General features: G+C 29.9%; 1 protein-coding gene across 4 annotated transcripts in view; it reads left to right on the forward strand.

Annotated features, from left to right (window-relative positions):
* Window positions 1–22,382, forward strand: part of LOC126835914 (5-hydroxytryptamine receptor 2A) — an 86,206-nt gene that overhangs the window by 3,668 nt on the left and 60,156 nt on the right. For 3 of the 4 annotated variants that reach the window (XR_007685258.1, XM_050568789.1, XM_050568792.1), the window contains exon 2: window positions 17,588–17,657. Coding sequence is in view for 3 of the 4 variants with exons in the window: in XM_050568789.1 (XP_050424746.1) it covers window positions 17,618–17,657 (40 nt within the window). In the remaining variant the exon portion in view is untranslated. Of the gene's footprint in view, window positions 1–9,719; window positions 9,878–17,587; window positions 17,658–22,382 lie in introns of those variants that run through there. The other variant, XM_050568790.1, reaches the window with a different exon arrangement.

Genomic DNA, 22,382 nt, shown 5'->3' on the forward strand with positions numbered 1-22,382 from the left:
AGAGACTTTGCATCGGAAAACACGACCGCAGTATAAGATTTTGGTTTTTATATATATTTCCAGCAACTTGGGGTAACGCCAGCCATTAAGCCGAACACACAATTTTGTATTCGCTTCGTGTTTGAGAAACTCTGTGGCATTGACATTTGCATTGGGTAAATAAATTATCATATTGCGTGTACCATACAAAATTAGCTATTAATATTTCCACCAAAACGTATCCATTATTGCTCAGCTGTAATGCCATTTAAATTGTGTTTGTTATATAGTATTTGTTAATAAAGCTATATACTATATAGATAAAATTTGCTAATACATATCTTAATATCTATTAAAACAATTTTGAAACACAACTAATGTAATGTATTTAATATTTATATAATATATTTATAAATATATATATATCTATTATTAATACCCGCAGCATCTGAGGCTATTGGGTCACAGGTTTAATTACATTTGGATGACAAGGAAATATTTATATTCAATATTATCTTACATTAAAATTGTTATGAGCCACCTCGCACCCGATCTATTTTTTGTTCTAAATTGAAACATTCTTTTTTTCATTGGGTTGAAAATAAACCAGTATACAATCTATACTTGTAAAAAGTTTACTTTCATTATGTTCAATGTAAACTTGTTGTTTTAACTCTAAACTCATTTTAACCATAATAATAATGAAGTTTTAAAACTTATACGCTAACATACATATTCGTTCCTTTTACTATATAGCTCATAAAGATATAAGTTATAATGAATTTATAAATATAATACAATTAATTCCACACGCATTAATTATATTTCATTAATTATATTTTACAAAATTGCAGAATAAAAAAATGTCATGCAATGTACAGTTTCCCGCAATTTAAAAAAGCTAATTTTTATTACCAATTTTTGATGGGTTTTCGTGCTTTGATTGCGTTATAAAGTTTAGCCCCTTATTATTATTCAGATATCGTATCTGCTTAATTTTCAAAATAATTCTTTTATAAAAATAAACTACTTTTTTTCAAAATAAACATGTAAATTATTTGTATGTTTTTGACTTATATAATAATGCTAAGGAAAAGGTCGCCACTGAAGCAACTGTGGCAATTATTAGTATAATTATTATTTTATTATTATTATCAGTGTATTGTATGGAACCATCGTATTCGAATGTAAAACATATAAAATGATAAATAATACACTACACTGTATTTGTGTACCAAATATATTGTTTAGTATAGTCTGTTGAAGATCATTATAAATTTTCGTGCATGAGTCATACATTTTTAAATTCTTTGCTTCGACTCTGAAAAATACGAAAATAAAATAAAAATTTTAACACTGTTTAGTATTGTAAAATATAAACAAAAATGTTTTCTAAGATAAAAACACGGTGACTGTAATTATTTTAAGAGCAAACTATAGTGTAGGGTGTTAAAAGATTTGATCAGTATATACAGGGTGACTTTTTTATCATGGGCCACCTTAATATATCACTGGGTTTAATTTAGAGTGGAATCTTTATACTTATAATGTTTTTATTAGGGGTCTCGGTTTCGTACGTGAAGTAATACATACGTGATCACGGTTCCGTGATCACGTGAATAAAAATAATATAAAACCCGTATGTTCAATTCACGTGAATTCGTTGTACGAAATTCACGTGATCACGTATATTAATATTATTCACGTGATATCACGTGATATTTACGTAATATCACGTGAATCACATGAATAAAATTATAAATTCACGGACAATTTCCAATCACGGGTCTTATAAACTCGTGATTAATTTCACGTGAATCCGTGAGCCGTGATTCACGTGAAATAGGGAGCCCTAGTTTTTATACATATGATCTCAATTTTCCACAAATTTTCATGTTTCTCCTCCCCTCTCAACTAGTTTTTTTGATAGCAACTTTTGAAACTTCAATGGTAACGTATATATTTTTTAATTTTTTTAAATTTCACTAAAAATTTTGACTGGTTGACAACCAGTTTTGGATAATTATTTTTAGTTAAAAGAGTTTAAAAATTCGAATTCAGTGTAATATTGACTGACCCATGATAAAAAAATCACCTTGTAGTAGACCTCTAGCTTGACGAAGATTAATTCGATTAATTTCTGAGCTTGTAAATTGATTATGCATAATATGAATACAAATTACTAAACAACTTGGTTTGCATGCAATAGTTTTTTAGTTTAAGTGTTGAGTGTGTTAAGTGTGTCTTTTTCGTGTTGTTTCGTTTTGTTTGACCGATATATGAATGACCACAGGTACACTGAAGTTGGTAGACTACTGGTGTTTGTAGTTTCGGTAGTTCATCTTTTGGACTCCCGAAAAATTCCTCCAATTTCTTCACTGTTGAGAAAACCGTCCTTATACTGTATTTTCTTGCTACTCGTGCTACGCGTTCGGTCAATCCACTAATAAACGAAATTACCACTGTGCCTTTGGTATCTTCTTCTTCCTGAATATCCTTGTTGTTTATTTTTACGTTCTGCGTTTCGCAGGGCCTTGTTCACTGCACTAATGGTATAACCGTTGCTGCATAACGTTTGTCTGTTTGAGGTGCGTTTTGTCTTCTTCTATATGTTCTTCATCTGCAATGCGAACAGCTTGTGTGGAGAATCCCCCCTTCCGAAACGTTGGCGAACTAGTCAAGACATCCAAGTGGGAGTAACCTCAAGTCATGTCAATAGTGTAAATATAATACCCCACTCAAGCTTCAATAATGAAATAAAAATGTTTTCTCAAAGCTTTAGTACAATCGATTATCTGCATTAGTATTTACATTTTAAAATAGTTGTATTACACGTGGTAAAGTTTGGTATGAGTTTTACCCTTTAGTTTAACCATAATTAATTAATATGTTTTTTAAGGACATCAACGGATTGTATGACTGCGAGGCTTCGCAAAAAAGAATAGGCTTTGGTCGAAGTAACAATAACCCTGGAAACTAAAAATCACTGCGCGAGCAAAAATAGAGATATTAATAAATTAATGTATTTTAAAAAAGACCAGTGAGTTCATAAAAATATTATGCTTTTCAATAAACCTACTTTTCTGCAAAATATTTTTCGGGCACAAAATGGAAAATGTATTATGCTTTCTAAAATCCGGAAACAGCAATTTTGTTTGTACTGAAGTTTTGATGTAAGTCTCTACATGTTTATATTATGTCTTAACACACTAAAAGATTAAACAAAGATTTAAAAATATGTCTAAGATTCAGGATATGTTTAGTGTCTAGCAAGATTTTGTTCAAAATTGTTGAGTTGACTAGGTATTTATTTGTCTTATCGTCAATTTAATCATTTTTCATTTTTAGTCATTTATTTATTATATGATACATTAATAAAAAAAAACGGAGTAGATTATCTTTCTGTTAGATACTTTCTGTTATAAGCATACTTATATTTTCTGATCTATTTTGCGTATTGATGGTCTTACCAGCTTAAATATATTTATTTTTATACTTGATGTCTAGTAAAACCCTTGACATTGATAAAATAAATTGTATTAAATTTTACTAGGCATTTTTTTTATACATTTCTCTTTTTTACGAACCTTTGTAGTCCTCATTAATTCGAAGACATAATTATGAAAAATACCCTAACCACAATAAAATATACTTATGCTCATATTTCGGCGACTATGTTGCCATCTTCAAATTTCTGCGTTAACCACAGAATTTATTTAAAATGACTACCATCGAAGAACTCGGTATTCGGCACCACATTGGACATCCTTTTTCATCATTGAACAAGGATCATGTTCACCCAGTCTGTTGGGATGTCAATAAGAAATAAACATTATAACGGAAAACGTTTCGACACAACTATTCCAGGAAAACAATAAATGCGTTGGAAATGGATATGAAGACAGCGGTCACTTCACAAAAATCGTTATGCAGGGACCTATATAGTTTTTATTAACGAGAAGAAAGTTGATTAAATTGTATCGATCTGACCGCTGTAATGTTATAGTTTTCCAATATTCTGCGAGGACAACCTGTATAAGAATAGCAAATTTACAATTTATACTCACCTTTTTTTTTGTTTGTTTAATACTATATTAAGTGCGGTGTACCGTAGACTAAATATAACGTAGGTATAATATTATGCAAAATGTTATATGATATTAACAAATTAATTTAGTTATTTTTTATATGAAATTCACTTTGTAGTTTGATATTTATTTTCCGTATTTTATTTAAAAAAAAAAATTATATATTAGACTATAGAAATATTTTCGCGTGACAAAAAATTGTGTTGGATATTTTAACCGAGCTACCGTTTTATGTATAAACACAACAGTTAATATTATTAATGTATCAGCAAGTTTCATAATTCTGTCTAGGAAACCAACAAGAAGTTCAACAGTCGCAAAAGCTAACAAAGTGTAATGTAAATCAGTTTAAGTATTTTGAATAGTAGGTATAAACAGTAAATTACCTTGTATCTAATAACTTTTACATCAACTTTTTATTCACAACAACATTATTTTTAACGTCTGTTTTTATTAGTAATAGAAAGATAATAATCGTTTGAAATATTTATTTAAATGTGTTATTTTGTAGGAAACATTATAATTCTTCCGTCGAATGTTTCATGTGTTTACATTAAATGAATTCACTAATTTATAGTTATAAAACTAGGTAGAAGAACTTTAATTGCATACTGTTCTGTAAATATACATATTATATAAACGGCAAATTATAGTTATTTGTTGTATATTATTTATTTTTTCCTACTCGCCATTGTATTTTGTTTGAACACTTCAAAAAAAAAAAAACAAATTAGAAAAGTTTAAATAATATGTTGAAAACTACAACGTCTCAAAACTTGAAAATATCGACAGCTGGCAATCATTTTCATTTATAATGTGTAGCCAAAATGTGTTGTGTATTATTACGTTTTACATAAAATACTAGAGAAAGAACTTTTGTAACTTGTTATTTATTATTTATAATGTTAACGCCAACCGGCTTTTGGTAAAAGTACATAAAAAATAAAACTAACACCAACAAAAAACATAAGAATATATGCATATTATAATTTGTAGGTATTTGTATTGCAGTACCTTTAACAATAATCAACATTTTCTGAGTACTCCTGTCTGTCATTCTTGAAAGTTACGTTTTAACACCACTTAAGTATATTAACTGGTGTCGCAGGTCTAGAAGTAATCAAAATAACGAAATGGATTTTAGAAAATTAAATAAATTATATTTCGTCCAGTCATGACTGAATAAAATAAACTATAAAACTATAAAGCCAAGAGCCCGGTTATCAAATTTTGTGATTATTATTAGATAATAATATTAAGATATTATCAATTTAAGATTTATCCAACATCATCTAAGTCTTTATATTTAATATGGTGAAAATAGCAGTTAATTGTCTTAATTTTACCATGACAATGTTAACTGTAGCATGGTTGTTTATAATATATAAAACTATAAGCACTATAATATTATTGAATATGTATATATATATAGTGTGCTCGCTTAGACTATTGTAACAATAATTTCCACAAGGAATTAACAACATAAATAAACGAATCAACTGACTAAACCAGTCTAACTCTCTTTTCATGATAAAGTAAAGGATCAACGAACTTCATCCCGAGTAAAACTCCTTTTTTCTTATAACCTTACTTAAAAAAAAAAAAAATGGCTAGCAAACTTTTTCTGATCCAACTTATATAAGTCTAGCACTGATGCAAATGCGACTATTGAGTGCTTTCCTAACTGTTTTACGTGTCGTTGTTAGCCACTTGTTGTTTCCAAAAAAATCGCTCGTTTTACAAAACTATGTGGATTGAAAGTTTGTCGTTTTTGTGATAATAAAAAAAGAGGAATAATATATTATTGTGAAATGTAATTGACGGGATTTGTTTTTATTCTGAGCAGTCATCTATTCCGGGTTAAACAAACACAATCGACAACAGCTGCTGACCCAGCCAGATTGATGGCAAACAACAAGAAGGACTTATATAGATTTTAGCTCTGATGCGAAACTGAGAAAGTACAATTTTTATTTGTTAGGTGCAAATGTTTTTACGGGTCGTCGATATTGTGCTTGAAACGTTGGCATGATTACTCAGTAACGATGGAAAATTATTTTGCTGAGACTATCGTCTCGTATTGCTTTAGTTTTCGAAACTGGTAAAAATAAAATAACATTAACAATTAATTATAATGGTAAAAATCATTTTCGGTTGGCCTCCCCCGACGGACTCTTTAAGTGCTCTTGATTACTTGAAATTAGAAATTTCTGGACGGATTTCACGTTTAAGTGTTCGATGGAGAATCCAAAGGCGTTTCCTGAGTGTCTTTTAGAGTTAACTCATGCGAGTCTTAAAAGTACTTCAATATCAAACGAATTGTATTGCGGTTTAACAAAAGGTTATTTTCCATAGAAAACGGCCAATTGCAAGTCGTCCTCGCGCAATTAGTGTACCGTGCTATCAGTTGTTTGTATAAGTAAAGTTGATAAGTACTCACCTTAAGTAGACACCAGCACATTACATAAATTATTTTTGGTAATCCTATAATATAAAATAACAATTAAAAATGTACCGTTCATTTAGCTCTAAGTATTACCCCACGAGTAAGTAAACAAGATAGTTGTAACTAAGGGGTTGACTAAAGTGTCAAAATATAGTCTCTGAAAAAAAAACGTGACAGACGAATCGAGGTAATTTTATTAGTAATCATTCGGGACACTAAAAAGATCCCATAAACTGTACGCCTATAAATGTATAATAATTACATTGCGTTATACCCTCGACTTGTTAACGTTCTGTCTAGCACAGTGGACTCTACGCATTGGCTTTTAGCTTCTCTGTCACCGGCAGCTCACTATTGTCTTTTTCAGGTGCATGTGATATGATCTCTGATGGTAATTATTTTAATTCTGTTTTCTCTTGCGATTTTATTTTCCACAAAATTCCTAATCAGTTTTTCTGATAGTCGTGTATAGGGTAATATCGTAACAGAAGAAAATAATTTAAAACCTGTGAGCAAACATGACAGCATTCATTATATTTTTGCAGCTGCGTTCAACACAGTATTTTGCGATGAAATTCAATTTCTACCACAACAATGCCGTTTTGAAATGAAAAAATACACACATATATATGTTGTATATACATATATACAGGCTTACTCTTTTCGAAATTAATTTCTTCTACAACCAATGAAAATAAATGCTCGAATTAATAGCTAACGGTCGTCTCGGTGACTGCAGGTCAATGATATATTTTAATATAGTTCATTAATTTCAATAATATTACACGTGTTCCTGATTGCAAGTGATTTGATACTCTACTAATAGCACTCGAGTTATTGATATAATATGAGAACTGTTAACATTTTGTTAACATTTAGATATTAATATTGTGATATTAATTTTTTATCTATTTATTTCAATTTATTTAAATGTTTCAGCATATTGCATGATTTTATAGGTTAGTTAGTTTAAGTATATGTACAATATTTTACGTAGTCATATTTCATAATTTTTAGTTAAATTAATAAGATAATATAACATGTAATTAATAGTTAACAAGTATTTTTAGTAACATTTTATGTATAATAGTTTGCGTGTGGTTTCTTCACTCTTCACTGAAGGAGTTCGACAACAGGGTGTCCTGTGGGAGGCGGGCCTTCAGGCATCTGTTAATGGTTTTTTCACCAAGTTGAACATATTTTGCACCTTCTAAATTTTGAAGGTTAATGTGGAAGTTTTTGAAAATGTGTTTGATCCGATCCGATAGGTACTGGACGCCTGTGTCGTTATGGATTTGAGACTATTGCGCATGAACCATGACGCTTTTAGGCAAATCCTGTGATATTAATAGAACTCTATTAAAAATTAGATCCTAGATCATTTTTAATAATTGTAATTAGTTAGGGTACAACTATGTATCTTCAAAATGTTTGTCTGTCAACTGTATATTTGTTCAGTGTTAAAGTATTTAAATACTATTTAAGTATTTGAATACATATTTTAAACACTGAAAACTTTTCACTAAAAATGTATTTCGATTATATTTTTGAAATATCTGTACTTGTCATAAAACATATTTTATAATAAATACTTTTGTGACTTTTGAAGTTTGACATTTACCAATAACTTAGTATACTATTTGTGAAATGTGTCATGTTGATGCATCCATAAAACATTTTTCAATATTGTAGTAATACAATTGTCTGAATTTAAACGTCATTGTCTTTAATGAAAAAAACATATTAACGGTTATAATTAGTAATACTGTTGTCTATACTAGGAATTTTATAATGTTCACTTTTAAAATGTCGAGGGAAAACCGTTTTAAAATTATTAAGCGGATTTCAATAACGTTAAACGGTATATCTTTATGGAGTTAAATTGAAAATGAATTATTTGCATACCATGTTATGCTTACAGTATATAATATACTTCTATACGTATTTCCTATATTATCTACGTGATTTGCCCTAGACATTATGTATAATGGCTTATTATAATGGTATGTTAAACTTCAAAATAATGCAAAATATTTTGCAAAACAAACATCGACGAACGGCGATATACACGAACGCAATTATAAATTGATTAATAAAGTAAAATAATTTTCCTTTTAGTTTTAAGTATAATCCTACAGAATTCATTAATATTTTGACGGAGAATATAAGCGGCGTAGATGCTTTTTAATTAGGTATATATATGTTGTCATGAAGAATTTCAGTTATAGTGTTTTAAAATTTAACACGCGCTTCTTTGAAACCTGTATTATTATATTTATGCTGTGTTTAGGTTTGTGAGTCGTTAAAAGGTAAAAACAATTCACTGTTGGAATACGATCTCGTGTGTCCGGCTTTTTGTGTTCGACCATTTCAAAAAGCTCGGCCAATGCTTTTATGTTTTCAAGTAATAAAATCTAACCATAAAAATCCTCTCGAAGCTTTTGTGATTACGATCGCGCTAGCTGCTATTTCTGTGTCGGTAACTTTGTACCTCTTTAAAATCTTTTTTTTTTTTTGTAAAAAAGTACGCTGAAAGATTAGAGTTGCGTGTAAGTCCACAATCTAGACACAGTAAAACTTACCGCAGTGTAAGTTTATTAATGTACTTTTAATGACTACACGTTACACACATGAAAGGCTATTAAAGATCTGTACAGTGCGAAAAAAGGTGGGCTTTTGCAATATTCTGCTTTTGCATAATTATAAAAATACCTTAAATCCTAAGCGATAGCGTTACCTTACCGAAAGTAATTATTATCTGCGTCGACCATTTGTTTAATGCTCGGTTTCTTCATCTAATAGATGGCCGTAAAGCAAGGAAATGTTACATAGTCCCTTCTTTAGATTTTAAATATGTCGGTTTAGTCGAAAACAGGAAGCCAACTACTACAATCCCAATCTAACAATAGTATCTATAATTGTACGGTCAAGTTTATAACCCGTTCAGCACAAAAAAAAACACTATCTGAAACATGTTTTTTGGCCAGTTACTAAATTTTTCACGAATATTATTCTGAAAATGTTATACATCGGTTTAAAAACACTATTAGTTTTGTATTCTATGGGAATAACTAAAAATAACTATTTATAATGTAACGATCATATTTCACCTGACCGTTACTTCGCGTTCCAAACCTACTGACACAGCACCCCCGACTATAGGTAGGGGAACGGTCGCACACACAGGACAATGCACGTCGCGTATCATCTAATTAACCAGTTGACTTTACCATCACGGACCGCCAATATCCTTGACCTTGCGCTCTATATTTTTGCCGTTTTACTACAAGCCGCCCATTCGACTATCTTTTGTGTGCGTCCGTTTCAACTCCGCCTTGACCAACCATTTCATCGTCCAACCCAGGTCAGAGTGTATATATATATATATTGTATAATTTTATTTAGAAACCCTAATTTAGAATAAAACATCTTGTAGCCTGCAGCTGAGAGTTAGATTATTTAACAGTGTGACCGCCCGTTCTAGCTCCTCGGGCGATATATTAAGTTAATAAGGGAGACTTTAAGGCCAATTAGACGTAGACAACGGCCTAGCCAACCGTTTTCCCGTGGGGATCCGTCTATTTTAGTCTTATCGACGGCCACTTTGCCTAGTCTAGTCAGCTAGACAAGTAGGTCCGTTACAATAATAAGCATTTAAAATTAATTTATGTTTTGTATAAATTATTGTTGACTCATTAGAACCGTAGGTATGTCAGTATTTTTTGTAATTTTGAGAAAGGTAAAATTAATTTAATTTAAAATAACACCTCCATAATTGTTTAAGTAAACCCCCATGGGTTTGTAGTAACGTAATAACAAGAATTGGTGCTCATGTAAGTTCATGATATTATTATGATAATTTAATTATTTGGTATTATTTGGAAGTATTTTCAGAACATACATACGAAAATTATCATCACATTTAATTAGTTTAAGCTATATCATACTATACCCAATACAAAAATACCTTTCACTCGTACTTGTGTTTTTGGTTTATTACAACATAACGATCTCGCGTGCCTAAAATAATTTGTTTGGGCTATGTTTTCTACAAATTATATTATCTTGTTTGTACTCTTTTGTTATGTTGTGTTTAACATTAACATATCAGTGATGCTTTGTTTTTTTAAAATTAAAACTTGACTTAACATTATAAATATTAATTAAGTTCAGTTTATAACAGCTTTTTTTTTTAAATTTATTTAAAAATATTTATAACCTGTATTAGTATGTACTATAAGTAAAATTTAGGGCTAATTTATTTACAACGCTGAAAGACTAATTTTCGAGCAGAAAGTGTTGAAGTCGTTTACACCTCGAATATAGATAGGAGGTGGTGGTTTATTTGGAGGAATGGCGACTGTTCACCGGCGAGTGATTATAACAGCTTTACAATATTTAACACATTTTTATCGTCTCTTGTTAAAGCATGGTTAGCGAATATTATTTTACTTATCTACAAATAAGTTTGATATACTCAAAACCGAATGTTAGGAGGTTGCAAATATATGTTCGAAGGAAAAAATAATTTGGTAGAAATTGTATTTAATCATTAGCACCACTTTAATTTGTCAATGGTGAAAAAATGTGGTTCAAGCTCAAAACTCTCATGCCAAATTTGCACAAAGATCCGTTATTATAAATAATGTTTTTATTAATTTATATGAGCTAAATAAAATTAATACATGGATTTAGTTAAAATTAAATTATGTTAATGACTCGTAGTGTAAAAAATTACTTTTGAAAAAAAACGTTCCTAAATAAATCAACAAGCATTAGCTAAAGTATAGTGCACGACAAATAACATGTTAACAAACCAACAGTACTAATAAAACCTTAATTTTCTTTTGTTATAGGATATATTTTTCAGGATTCAATTCGAAAAATGCGAATAAAATAACTGTCATAGGGCATTAATAAATATATCTAAACACAATTAAGATAACTTAAATTAACTCACAAAAACACGTGAATTATGAGCTAGTAAAATAAAAAAAAAACAATTTTTCTACTATGCGATTTAATTGCAAACTAATTTGCACACATCTAGGATCTACCTTTGACATCTCTGTATAACTAAGCCAAATATTAATTTTGAAATATTAGTTGATATTTAAAACCATAAGATTATTATTATCATCTCATTAATTACTAAATTTGCATTATCATGTCGTGATTTTTGCAGTTGGTTTTTGTTAGAGACAGTCGCAAATACAACTGGACGTTTTAACCATATCTTTTGATCGAACGCTTTATCGGTGGAAAGGAAGTTTTTTGGATAAAATAAGTATAATTATTTACTATACGGTGGCCTGTGTACAGTTATTATTCACTGACACCAAACACCCGTACATTATTTATTCATTGTCCTTAATTGGGTCGGTCGCCTCGCTGACCGTGTTGAATACAAACCGGAAATCACCGCCCTTTAAACAATCTATGACAATTATTATTTGCATAGGTCCCCTGGCCTCGGCAATAATCTCTTAAATCACAATTTACAAATTCGCTTACAGTCGATTTGAGCTGATTTTTCAACATAAATCCACGTTTAATAACACATTCAATATTTTAAGACATTGCTCCATTGTAACACGTACGTTTCTTGAACATTTTGTTCATCGAATCGACCTGTGTTTTATATTAAAACGTTGGCTTTGCGACACAAATCGGCTTAATTCGTCAAACTGGAAATGGTAGTGTGAAGTACGCATCCGGAGTTCTAAGCGCACACAACCAACCACTTAACCGCATGTACTTCAGTCCACGAAACGCATAAAAATCGCATATACTTGTCAATGTAATCCACATTTTTTGTATGGGTTATCGAGTAGCCAACATTTTAAGAATCTGAAGAAAATCTGATAAACGTTAATAAGATACAATACATTTATATGGTGAATAAGCAATAATCTAATAATGCAATTTAAAATTACAAAACAAAAAATTGTATTTTTATTTAATAATGTGCACGTTTAACAATAAAACACATCAAAAGTTTTAAAATTTAATTTAGTTTTGTTATTTTTTAATTTTTAATTTATGTACATTAAATATATATATATATATTTTAGTAAACTAAAATTAAAATAAATCTCGTTTTTTTAGTTTCTAAGAAATTGAGCTGTGTTCTTAATTGTTCTATATACAAAGCAAAGACTTTATTCTTAAGTACAGAACTTTTTTTAATACTATAGTAACTTAAAGTTATGCCTATCATATCAAAATTAGTCTGAAGTTAAACCTAGCGTGAACCTACTAAATTATTTAAAAAAAACCACAGTTACCAAGCTTTGTTTTTTTAAAGTGAACTAAAAAAAAAACCGAAAAACACATTTTTCTCTGTTGAGTTATGATAACGTCTTCTTATTTATATAAATTTTAGTAGTTTTTTTTATATTTTTGTACTTTTTTCAGGAGTCAGCTTATAAGTATATATATACATATTCGTTTTTATTATGGCTGAGGATATTCTACTTTTTCTATTAAGTAACAATTATTTTACTGTACTTGTTTGTTTATTTTTGTAGGTAGGGTTCGCTTAATTTAGTTTAATCGAGAATGTCAAGAAACAGTAAACTTAATTAAAGAATTATTACATTGAAAGCAATATTATATTGAATACAATATGATGTTTCTTTTTTGAATACGCACACTCACAGAATAAAAATTGTATAAGCATTATATTTTCATTTTACTTCTGCCTGTATGAGTAGTATGGCTGATATTAAAGTTACAATACAATTTGAAAAGCTTTATTGGACAGTAAGTAAACGTTGTCGGATTTTCTATTGCCGCGCTGTGGAAATAAAAACTCAAGACTTACATTAAAAAAAAAATATTAAAGAAATAAAACAGAAATATCACTGCAACGTCGCGACGGTCCGTAAATAAATTATTACTGAACCGTTCAACTATTAAATATGTTGCCGGTAAACTGACTTAGGTCCTTGTTTAGCGTTTGGATAACTATAATAATTCTAGTGTATAATTTAAATACTTTGTTACCATAAACTTTATTTTTTTATTAACTCAGTCAACCGTTTGATTGTAGTTGGTCTACTGTTTATTTATGTAATAAGACACTATATAGTAAGGGATTTACATTATATAACAGCTGCATTGTGCTAATTAGGTTAATGGACTAAGTAGGGTTATCCCTATTTATGGTTTATCTTTTTTCCGAAAAATGTATTATTTATTTAAATAAAATATAAATAAATATTACGATATAAATAAATATATTAGGGGTGTCCTTGAAAAGTCGATTTTCGAATTTTAACCTCGACGCCCCCTAAAAAGTTTCTAAACATAATAAAAATAAGATAAAAAAAAAATATTTGAAAAAAAATTAATTTTAACCCGTGCCCCACATAGATAGGATTTTCATTTTAACTAACAAATTCATATCATACATTTACATTGGAAGTTAAGTTTAATTATGATAATAAAACTTAATTTTTTTGTTCTTTATTTTTTAAAGTTGTGCGTTGTTGCACAACTTTTATGAGTTGACATCTCCAAGGGTAAAAGCATTCCATGACGGGAACATGTATACAACTAATTTAATAATTATTAGGTATTTTTAAATTGGTTGTAAAATGTTTAGAATAATAATATGGTACATAGTTAATTGGACATTGTTTCGATAGAACTTATGTAATGACAAATTTGGCCATAGCTTGCGTGTTAGGTTTTTTCTTATGAATAAAAAAAATCCTGAGTTAGTTATTTGTGTATTATTATTAACTTTAGTCAACAAACCTTCAATTTATCAAATGGTCTACTTCAGACGTTTTACCATTGCCGTGAAAACGAAAAAAAACCCACTTTTTCATTAGTGCGTTATAAAACCGTTTTGACATTGATGATACTATTAAAAAATAACCATTTAATGATTCCTTGACATTAATATTAAAGTTAATATGAAAACTTGTTTTTTTTTTTTATTCACAAGAATATATTTTTGCGTTTTTAACACAATATTTGGCTACAAACCCATTTCAATCGCACGCATACAAACAACTAATAAAAAATGTTGATAAATGAAAACGCTTGACTTATAATGTTAAATAATTTATATATTTTGTTTTTTCTGCACACAACGCAAACAAAAAGTTACAGCTAATTAAATAAGTCTTTGGGAAAGATAATAATATTATTCTACCTAACATCGAGTTTTATAATATTATTATGCGATAATTTAAAATCCACGTTTCTCATTTAAACAACAACCATACGAATTTACAGAGGCAGTTAATTATAATAAATAGAACTAAGAATATGATCAATATGTGAAGGATAGCATCCAAGGTTTTGGCACTAAAACCTATGTCGACTAGGAACAAAGTAGTCCGTGCTTTCGGTTTGTTTACTGGCACGGCCCTGTATCCCACTGTCCAGCCCTTTGAGTTGACGTCCACACCGACCGCAGTCAATGCGTACACTGGTGAGATCAAACTGTCCAGATCAGGAGCATCGCTTCCCAGCTTGGGGCCCATTTCCTTTACTATCTTGATGTTATACCTAGACAAACAACGTAGTACAATTAATATTAGACATAATAATATTATTACTTATATTATTACTATTTATGATATTGTGTTTGAAAAAATAGTTAAGAATGTTATAAACTGTTGAGAATAATAGACTAAAGCGCTTAAATTTATTTATTTTTAAATCATTTTCATTATCAAGCTGATTTTTGTAATAAGGGTCGCTATTTAATAGTCAATATTAATTTTTTTGTGATTCAAAGGAAAATTTAAAAAAGTTGTTTTTATTGATGTTGAGTAGTTTTAAAAGAAAACAATGAAGAGCGTTCAAAGAATCACTCTGTTCACACGTAAATAAAAGTGCTGCTTTTAAAAGTTATTTTATATTGTGGTCGATAACAATTTTTTGTTGAAATGAATACGTTTTTATTAAAACGAAAACAAATAATGATTCTTTTAAATTGTATACCTATTTTATCATTTTAACGAAATTTGTTTTATTCGTATACACATATTTTATAGAATAGTCATACTCGACCATAAGGAAGAAAAAATCAAGATCTAAAAAATTGACAAAGCAAAATTCAGACGCTTAATAAGAATGACGTGCTACATGAGTTCAAGCTGAGCTATAATAATTGTTTAATGATTTTCAAGGTGAATTCAAATCTTCTTCGCAAATAGGGTTTAAAATTGGGAACTTTACTCTTTTGTGTAACTTAACAATTTATATTTCGTTTGTAGTATAAAATTAAATTATTACTTAAACATTAAACGTACGTTTAACATGTTAAACTCGTAAATCAGCAAACAAAGTTTTGGGGATCTTGTTAAAACTTCTAATTTAATTATTATATTATAAATATTTGTTATATATACGAGAATTATATTTAAGTTTAATTTAAAGAGATTGTTAGTTTTCACTCAATTCCTTCGGTAACATCAAAATACCTGAATATCCTGTGATTATGTGTTTTTGTAGCTTTTTCAAAATTAAACTACCGGTAATATCGATTTGAGTAAGGACTCTCGGTTTTTGAGACAAGTCAATTGTTTAACATATATTTTTCTTAAGGGTTCTATAAGTATAAAAAAATCGATTAAGGGAAAATATTCAGGGTTTTTTTTAAAGTTAATTTTCCGTTTATTTCAAAGTGGGATTTGTATGTTTGTTAGTGCTTATTAGTTTGATCTGTTACCGTCCAAAATATAACACTTTATTTTACAACATCACAGATCACTACAAATACATAATACACAAATATATAATATAGGTCTTATCAGCAGTCGTTCGTTATGATGTTTAGCAAGAAAACGAAATAATTATCTGTTCGTTTATTTTAAGTAGTGTGTCAAGTATTTAAAATAATGATTTAATTTCCTTGTTTACAACCATAAAATCGACTTTGCTGTTTTGATCAAAGTGTACAAAAGGGAACTTTTCGTTCATCACCACTATAAGTAATATTTAGTAAAACTACATCAGAAAGTATTTAAATACTTGCAAAAATATGTACTTAATGATTATAACTACATTGCAGCTTTGCCACCTCGTTGTTTATAAAATTACTATTTAACATTGAGTATGCGAATTTTTCAGTTTCGCCAATACTATATTTTATGATAATTGCCTCGGGCGCTTAACGACTGTGAGATTATTTTGAAAGCAAGTAAAGTGTCTTTGTTAAATAGGTATTTGTACAATCCCGAGGTTCACTATAATAGTGTAGTTTGTAACTAATGGTTTTCTTTTATGTGCCGCGGTAATCACACGAATGTCTACCACTGGAAATGATGACCCGGGAGTAGCTTAACTTCCGAAAGTAGCTTTTATCGTAAAACGGTCTGTTTAATACCAAATAGAGTCAAAGATTTGAAAAAGAAAAAACAACATTAGCGCCATGTCGATCGCTGGTTAGTAGCGAAAAGCTATAACATTTGGAAATAGTATGAAATCTTGAATAGATCTGATAAAGTAACATTTTGAAGTGAACACTATGTGCTGAGTTAATGAAACATTTAAATTGGTATTAAAAATATGTTTGAACGGTTTTCTTTCACATGCTGTAAATTATTTTTAAGTGCTAAATATACTCGAGCACTTTTATTAACTTATTTTGTTTGTCATATTTTTCACTAAATTAAGAATAGATCCTAATGATATATCTTCTTCTGGGATTTACGATAAAAGTGTTATCTGAAAGAGGATATTCTGAGTAAAACAGAAAATCCTCGGGATCTGTTGTCTCCAAAATTGGATTACTCAATAACTCAAGACTACCAAAGGTTTATTGTATACTTTGAGGGATTTGGCTATTTTTTTAAGCTACGTATTTTTTTCTTATCAATAAATTTGCCGCTCAATAAAACTGGTCTGAAAAAAAAAACAAACACAAGATACATTTTGGAATATATTTTATTAGGTAACTTTGTACCGAATTTCGAAACTAAGTTGTGTTCCGAGTAATTTTATTTTTTTAATATTAGTTCGCATTTAATTAAGGCCGTTAAAAATAATGTTATTACTTTAAAAGTATAGTAACTTATTTGTAATTAATTATATATTTTTCTGTTTTCAGTTTAATCCGACGCAAAGATAAGTCACCGTTATGGAGAAGATTGTATACTTTAACGAATCTCATCTTCCAGGTAATAATGCCATACTGTGGTACTATATTATTGTAGTGTATTTTATTTGAGTACGATAATAATTGTATAGCTGCAATTATTATTTGAAAACCATACAAAAAACTCCTTCCCAAATAACTTCCTCGAGATTCTTACTATCGTAGCCTGACCTTGGCGTGTCACGTGTATCCCGAACTCTGGTCAAACGATCGGCATCGATGCATTTGCATGGTAACTAGCAACGTAGTTTGATCTTCGTTGTAGTCATGAATATTCATTTTTAAACGCGATATTCTTGTGCTGTTGGCTGTTAAGTCCTTGTACCGGTATCACAGGCGGCCGCAATACTGTGTTACGGTTAATAACTCTGACACGAAAAGATAATATTTTTAAAATAATCACGAATCTATACAGCAAAAATTCATCTCTCTCTCTATATATCTATTAGACCTTGACACAGATGTATTTTTCTAACATTTTGTAGGTTTTTTAATTTTTTTTTTTTACCCGGCAAGGTGATATTCAATATCAAATATTATACTACACGTACATATATAAGCATACATCCGGAGAGTATAGTATGGCGCACTTGAATATTATGTTAGTGTCCGGTGTATACACAATATAAAAAATAAATAAATGCATAATACCAATGAAGAAACACACTTTTAATATATATAATATAATATTATATTCTACGGACATCCTTAAAAAAACCTGATACTTGTTATGTCACCGTATTGTAATCGGAATTATTATTATCATCTTAATTCTGTGAACATTAGTTACCACGCAAAGCCACCACACGTATGTGCTAGAGTCTTTGTTTTACACCAAAACTGAATAAAAGTCAAATCATTTTAAAAGTATAATGAAGATAACTTTTGTCGGTTTTTTTCTTAAATTGTTATCGAGTCGACCCAAAATCATGATGACTGAAAAAAGTAGGAATATAATTTATCTCCGGCGGTCATCATAACCGCACACTTTCTAAAAAAGGTCGTCGTTCAATACCACACACTATCTGAAAAAGCTCGCCGTTCAAATCCGCACACTTTAATATTTTACTTTAAACCTGTGATCTCCTAGACTGTAGCCTGCCAACCTAGGATATTTTTAGTGGAGCGAGTGCCAAAACACTCGGAGATCTGTCGTCCTTATCAGTTATCGCATTTAGATTTTTTCAGAAACATAAAAAAGTGACGACATAGTATGGCGTTGTAAATATAACTATTTTAAGAGGGCGTCGCACAGCCCATTTTTAAGGAGTAAAGTACAGGCAATTTTTTACAAAATCTTAATTTAAAGGTTAAACTGCGATGTGTAATTATTAGTTCAATAACTAAGATTCTATTTTGGTAATTAATTTATTTTTTGGACTATCACAGCATGCTTGAAAGTGATTTCAAAATGTTTTTTCATCTCTACTTGTTTAAGCATACTGAAAATAACTCGCTTAATTTTGGATTTAGAGTAAAATCGCCCATTATAAAATTAAAAGAAAACAATATTTCGGAGGGCAAGACGGTGCATTTTTTAAAATTATTCTAAGTATAACGCTCAATACATAGTTTAGAAATAACGACTATTTTAACATTGTTAAATGACTGTAACTTTTCAAAAAATGAATTTTTTTAAAAAAACGTACCGTTTTGCCCTCCGGAATATTGTTTTCTTTTAATTTTATATTGGGTGCTTTTACTTTAAAACCAAAATTAAGCATGTTTTTTCAGCCTGCTTATTAAACATGTTTTTACCACTGAAAATCACCGGTGCGACGCCCTCTTAAGTCTTGTCGTGTCTCGATAACAACGAATTCGATTTTAAATTAACCTGAAAATTTGTACGGTTTTGATTTATCGACCCAACTAATTTATCCAGTTAACAAAATAAAAAATATGTGTGGTTTTGAGCGACAAGTGTGCCGTTTTGAACGACGCCCTTTATCTAATATAAACATAATGACATATTCGATTTGTGGTTGCTATCATAATGCAAACATAGATTACTAGATCTATCGGTAGATGATAATGAGAAATTGAGTGTTTATAGCGGTTAATATAGTTAATACATCTATATTGATGTGCAAGAGAAGCTCGACCCGTGTGGCGCAATAAGAATCACCAATACTAATGATCATTTACTTGATGAATACTGTCACAACTAACCCGCATGGGATCAAGTATTACCCAAACACATCTCTTTAAAAATGGGCCGTTTGCAAATCCTTTAATATTCACATAGCCTTGGGCTATGTGCAAGTTTTCTGAGACTATTTTTTTTAAGTAGGCACTCTTCAATTAAGAAATGTTTAAAACAATTAATAATTATACTGGCACCATTGTCTGTTCGAAGTCATTACAATAATTACAATACAATAAACACCTCATGAAGTCGTTGAAACATGTCTGTATTAATTATTTTGACAAAAGTTATGATGCAAGTTATTCAATGTGCAAATGTGTTGTTCAACTCTTTTATTTTTTATTTATAGGTATATGAACGATGAAGGACTGTAAACTTATATCCTACATGTAATTACAAATTAATCGCCCAATGACTTTGTATTTTCCGGTTTTACAATGTTGACTAGTTTAGATTTTAAGGCATTATATTTATAGAAAATTGCCATATTCAAAATCAAAATGTATTATTTTTGCTATAAAATGTTCGTGTAACTGATATATATTTTTGTAAAGTATATCTAAAACATTGTCTACCGGACAGCGAATCCGTCTAGAAACCATCATCTCATGATGGCAGCGTTGGGCCTTGAAGGCCCGTTAAGCTTGATGATGATGATGATGATATCTAAAACATACCCTAATTTTACATTTACAAAAAAAATTCATAGTTCCTACAATAATGAGCACATATATATATTATTATGTAATTATAAAAATGTATAAATAAATAATTAATTAAAATGTTATTTTTTACGTTAAGTTCATACTTTTTTTATTTACCATAAATTAAACATGAATATAAAAAATGACCAACCTATTTTTAGTGTACAATTAAAATCATGGTTATTATTTAAATACATTTGTTTTTAGCGTTTGGTCTGCTATTAATTTTAATAAAGTAACGTAACTAACAGTAAATAATCAAGGCTGAACAAGTTAAGCTACATAATAACAGCTAAGTTTGTGGAAATACTATTAGTTGAACTGCAAATAGATTAGTGATGACTATAATTAGACTTATTAGGTATAACACACCTAGTCAAGGTATAAAGCAAATAATTATAATATATTAGATTTATTTATTACCATACTAAAGTTCATAGCAAATACAATGGGTACTATTCTATTTTTATACCGCAGGATTTCTCATGGATTAAAATAATTGATGATCCACTAACAAATGAAAATTTTAATTTAATTGATTTTGATTATATTCAATAAACATAAAACATTAATTGAACCGTGAATTGTGATTCATGAATGACATTAATTATACATTTTATGATGAAACATAAAAATAATAGACTTTGTACATAAAATTGACTAAAATATGAATATTTTGTTGACAACGCGATATTAAGTAATCAAGTAAGAATTTGTTGACTTTAGTAGAAATTTGGTGGCCATATGGTGCTATAAAATATACTTGAATACAGTTCTGTTTAGAAAATAAAATTTACTTAATTCATTTTTTGTTTCGAGCTTGCGTCTACGTCAAAGCGTCTTAACTCGTTTTTTAGTGGAATAATTCGTGTCGGCAAAGAGGTTTTGTTCTGCACATGTTTTTCTAACGGATAGGACGAATAAAAAATGTAGATGTTTTTTTTTTACCGCGCGTTTTCGGTCTATTGAAATTTGTTCAGAATTGTACTTTGAGCGCATTTTTACCGACAAAAACGCGCGCGGTGATTTACGATCAAAAATCAGCCAACTAAAGACATTTCCATATCTCTTATGGTTTTTTCCCCGACTCCGCTAGACGTCAGACCGCCCGGAGGACCGTGGGAAGTAAACGCGCGCTGTGAACTGATTGATCAATTGACTCTGAGCCGCTCGACTTCTCCTCGTCTCCGGTCCCATTTACATATACAATATTATATCGGCTTTTACCCGCCGTCAAAAATCTTAATAAATAAATAAAAGATCAAAAAAAAAAATCCTTACAAATCCATCGGCGTCGCCTATCAAACGCCGGTGAATATCATTAAGTACACCGTGTGCGCTGGCGCCCGCGAGTATAGGTCTCGATGACATATTACATTTATATACATGTATATATATATATACATATTATTATGTTGGCGGCGGGTTCATACAAAATAAGACCTTTTATTTTTTCTTCCTCCAAGTGCCGTTGTCGGGTAATAGCCGAATATATTTCCATGCATCCGAAGAGGAAACGTTTTTATCATCATTCTTGTCGCATTTGACAGCGAAATGCACTCGCGCCTATCCGTTGTTGTACACTATACACGGTTTATACGCACAACACATAAATGATATACTTAAAAATATAGCCGGGAGGGTGGGGAGGGGGCCCGAGGCGGTGTTTCGATCGAGCTTTACGGTTAGATTTTCGAAAAACTTCCATTTTAACGTGGCTATATACGATAATATTATACACTACACGAGTATTACACCTAATGCGGCGCCAAAAGCACGGAACTAACACTTCTTCCGACCATCAAAATGATTTGACTGTAAAATTTTTTCCATACATTTGTAAAACCTAAGACACAATTATACCCATTTCGGACCACCCATTTTTACACGCTTGTAT

Source organism: Adelges cooleyi, unplaced genomic scaffold (assembly GCF_023614345.1).
Source record: "Adelges cooleyi isolate 19-005CV unplaced genomic scaffold, UGA_ACOO_1.1 ACOO_flye_CR_arks_rails_tigmint_CR_PRNA_23, whole genome shotgun sequence".
NCBI classification, from domain to species: domain Eukaryota; kingdom Metazoa; phylum Arthropoda; class Insecta; order Hemiptera; family Adelgidae; genus Adelges; species Adelges cooleyi.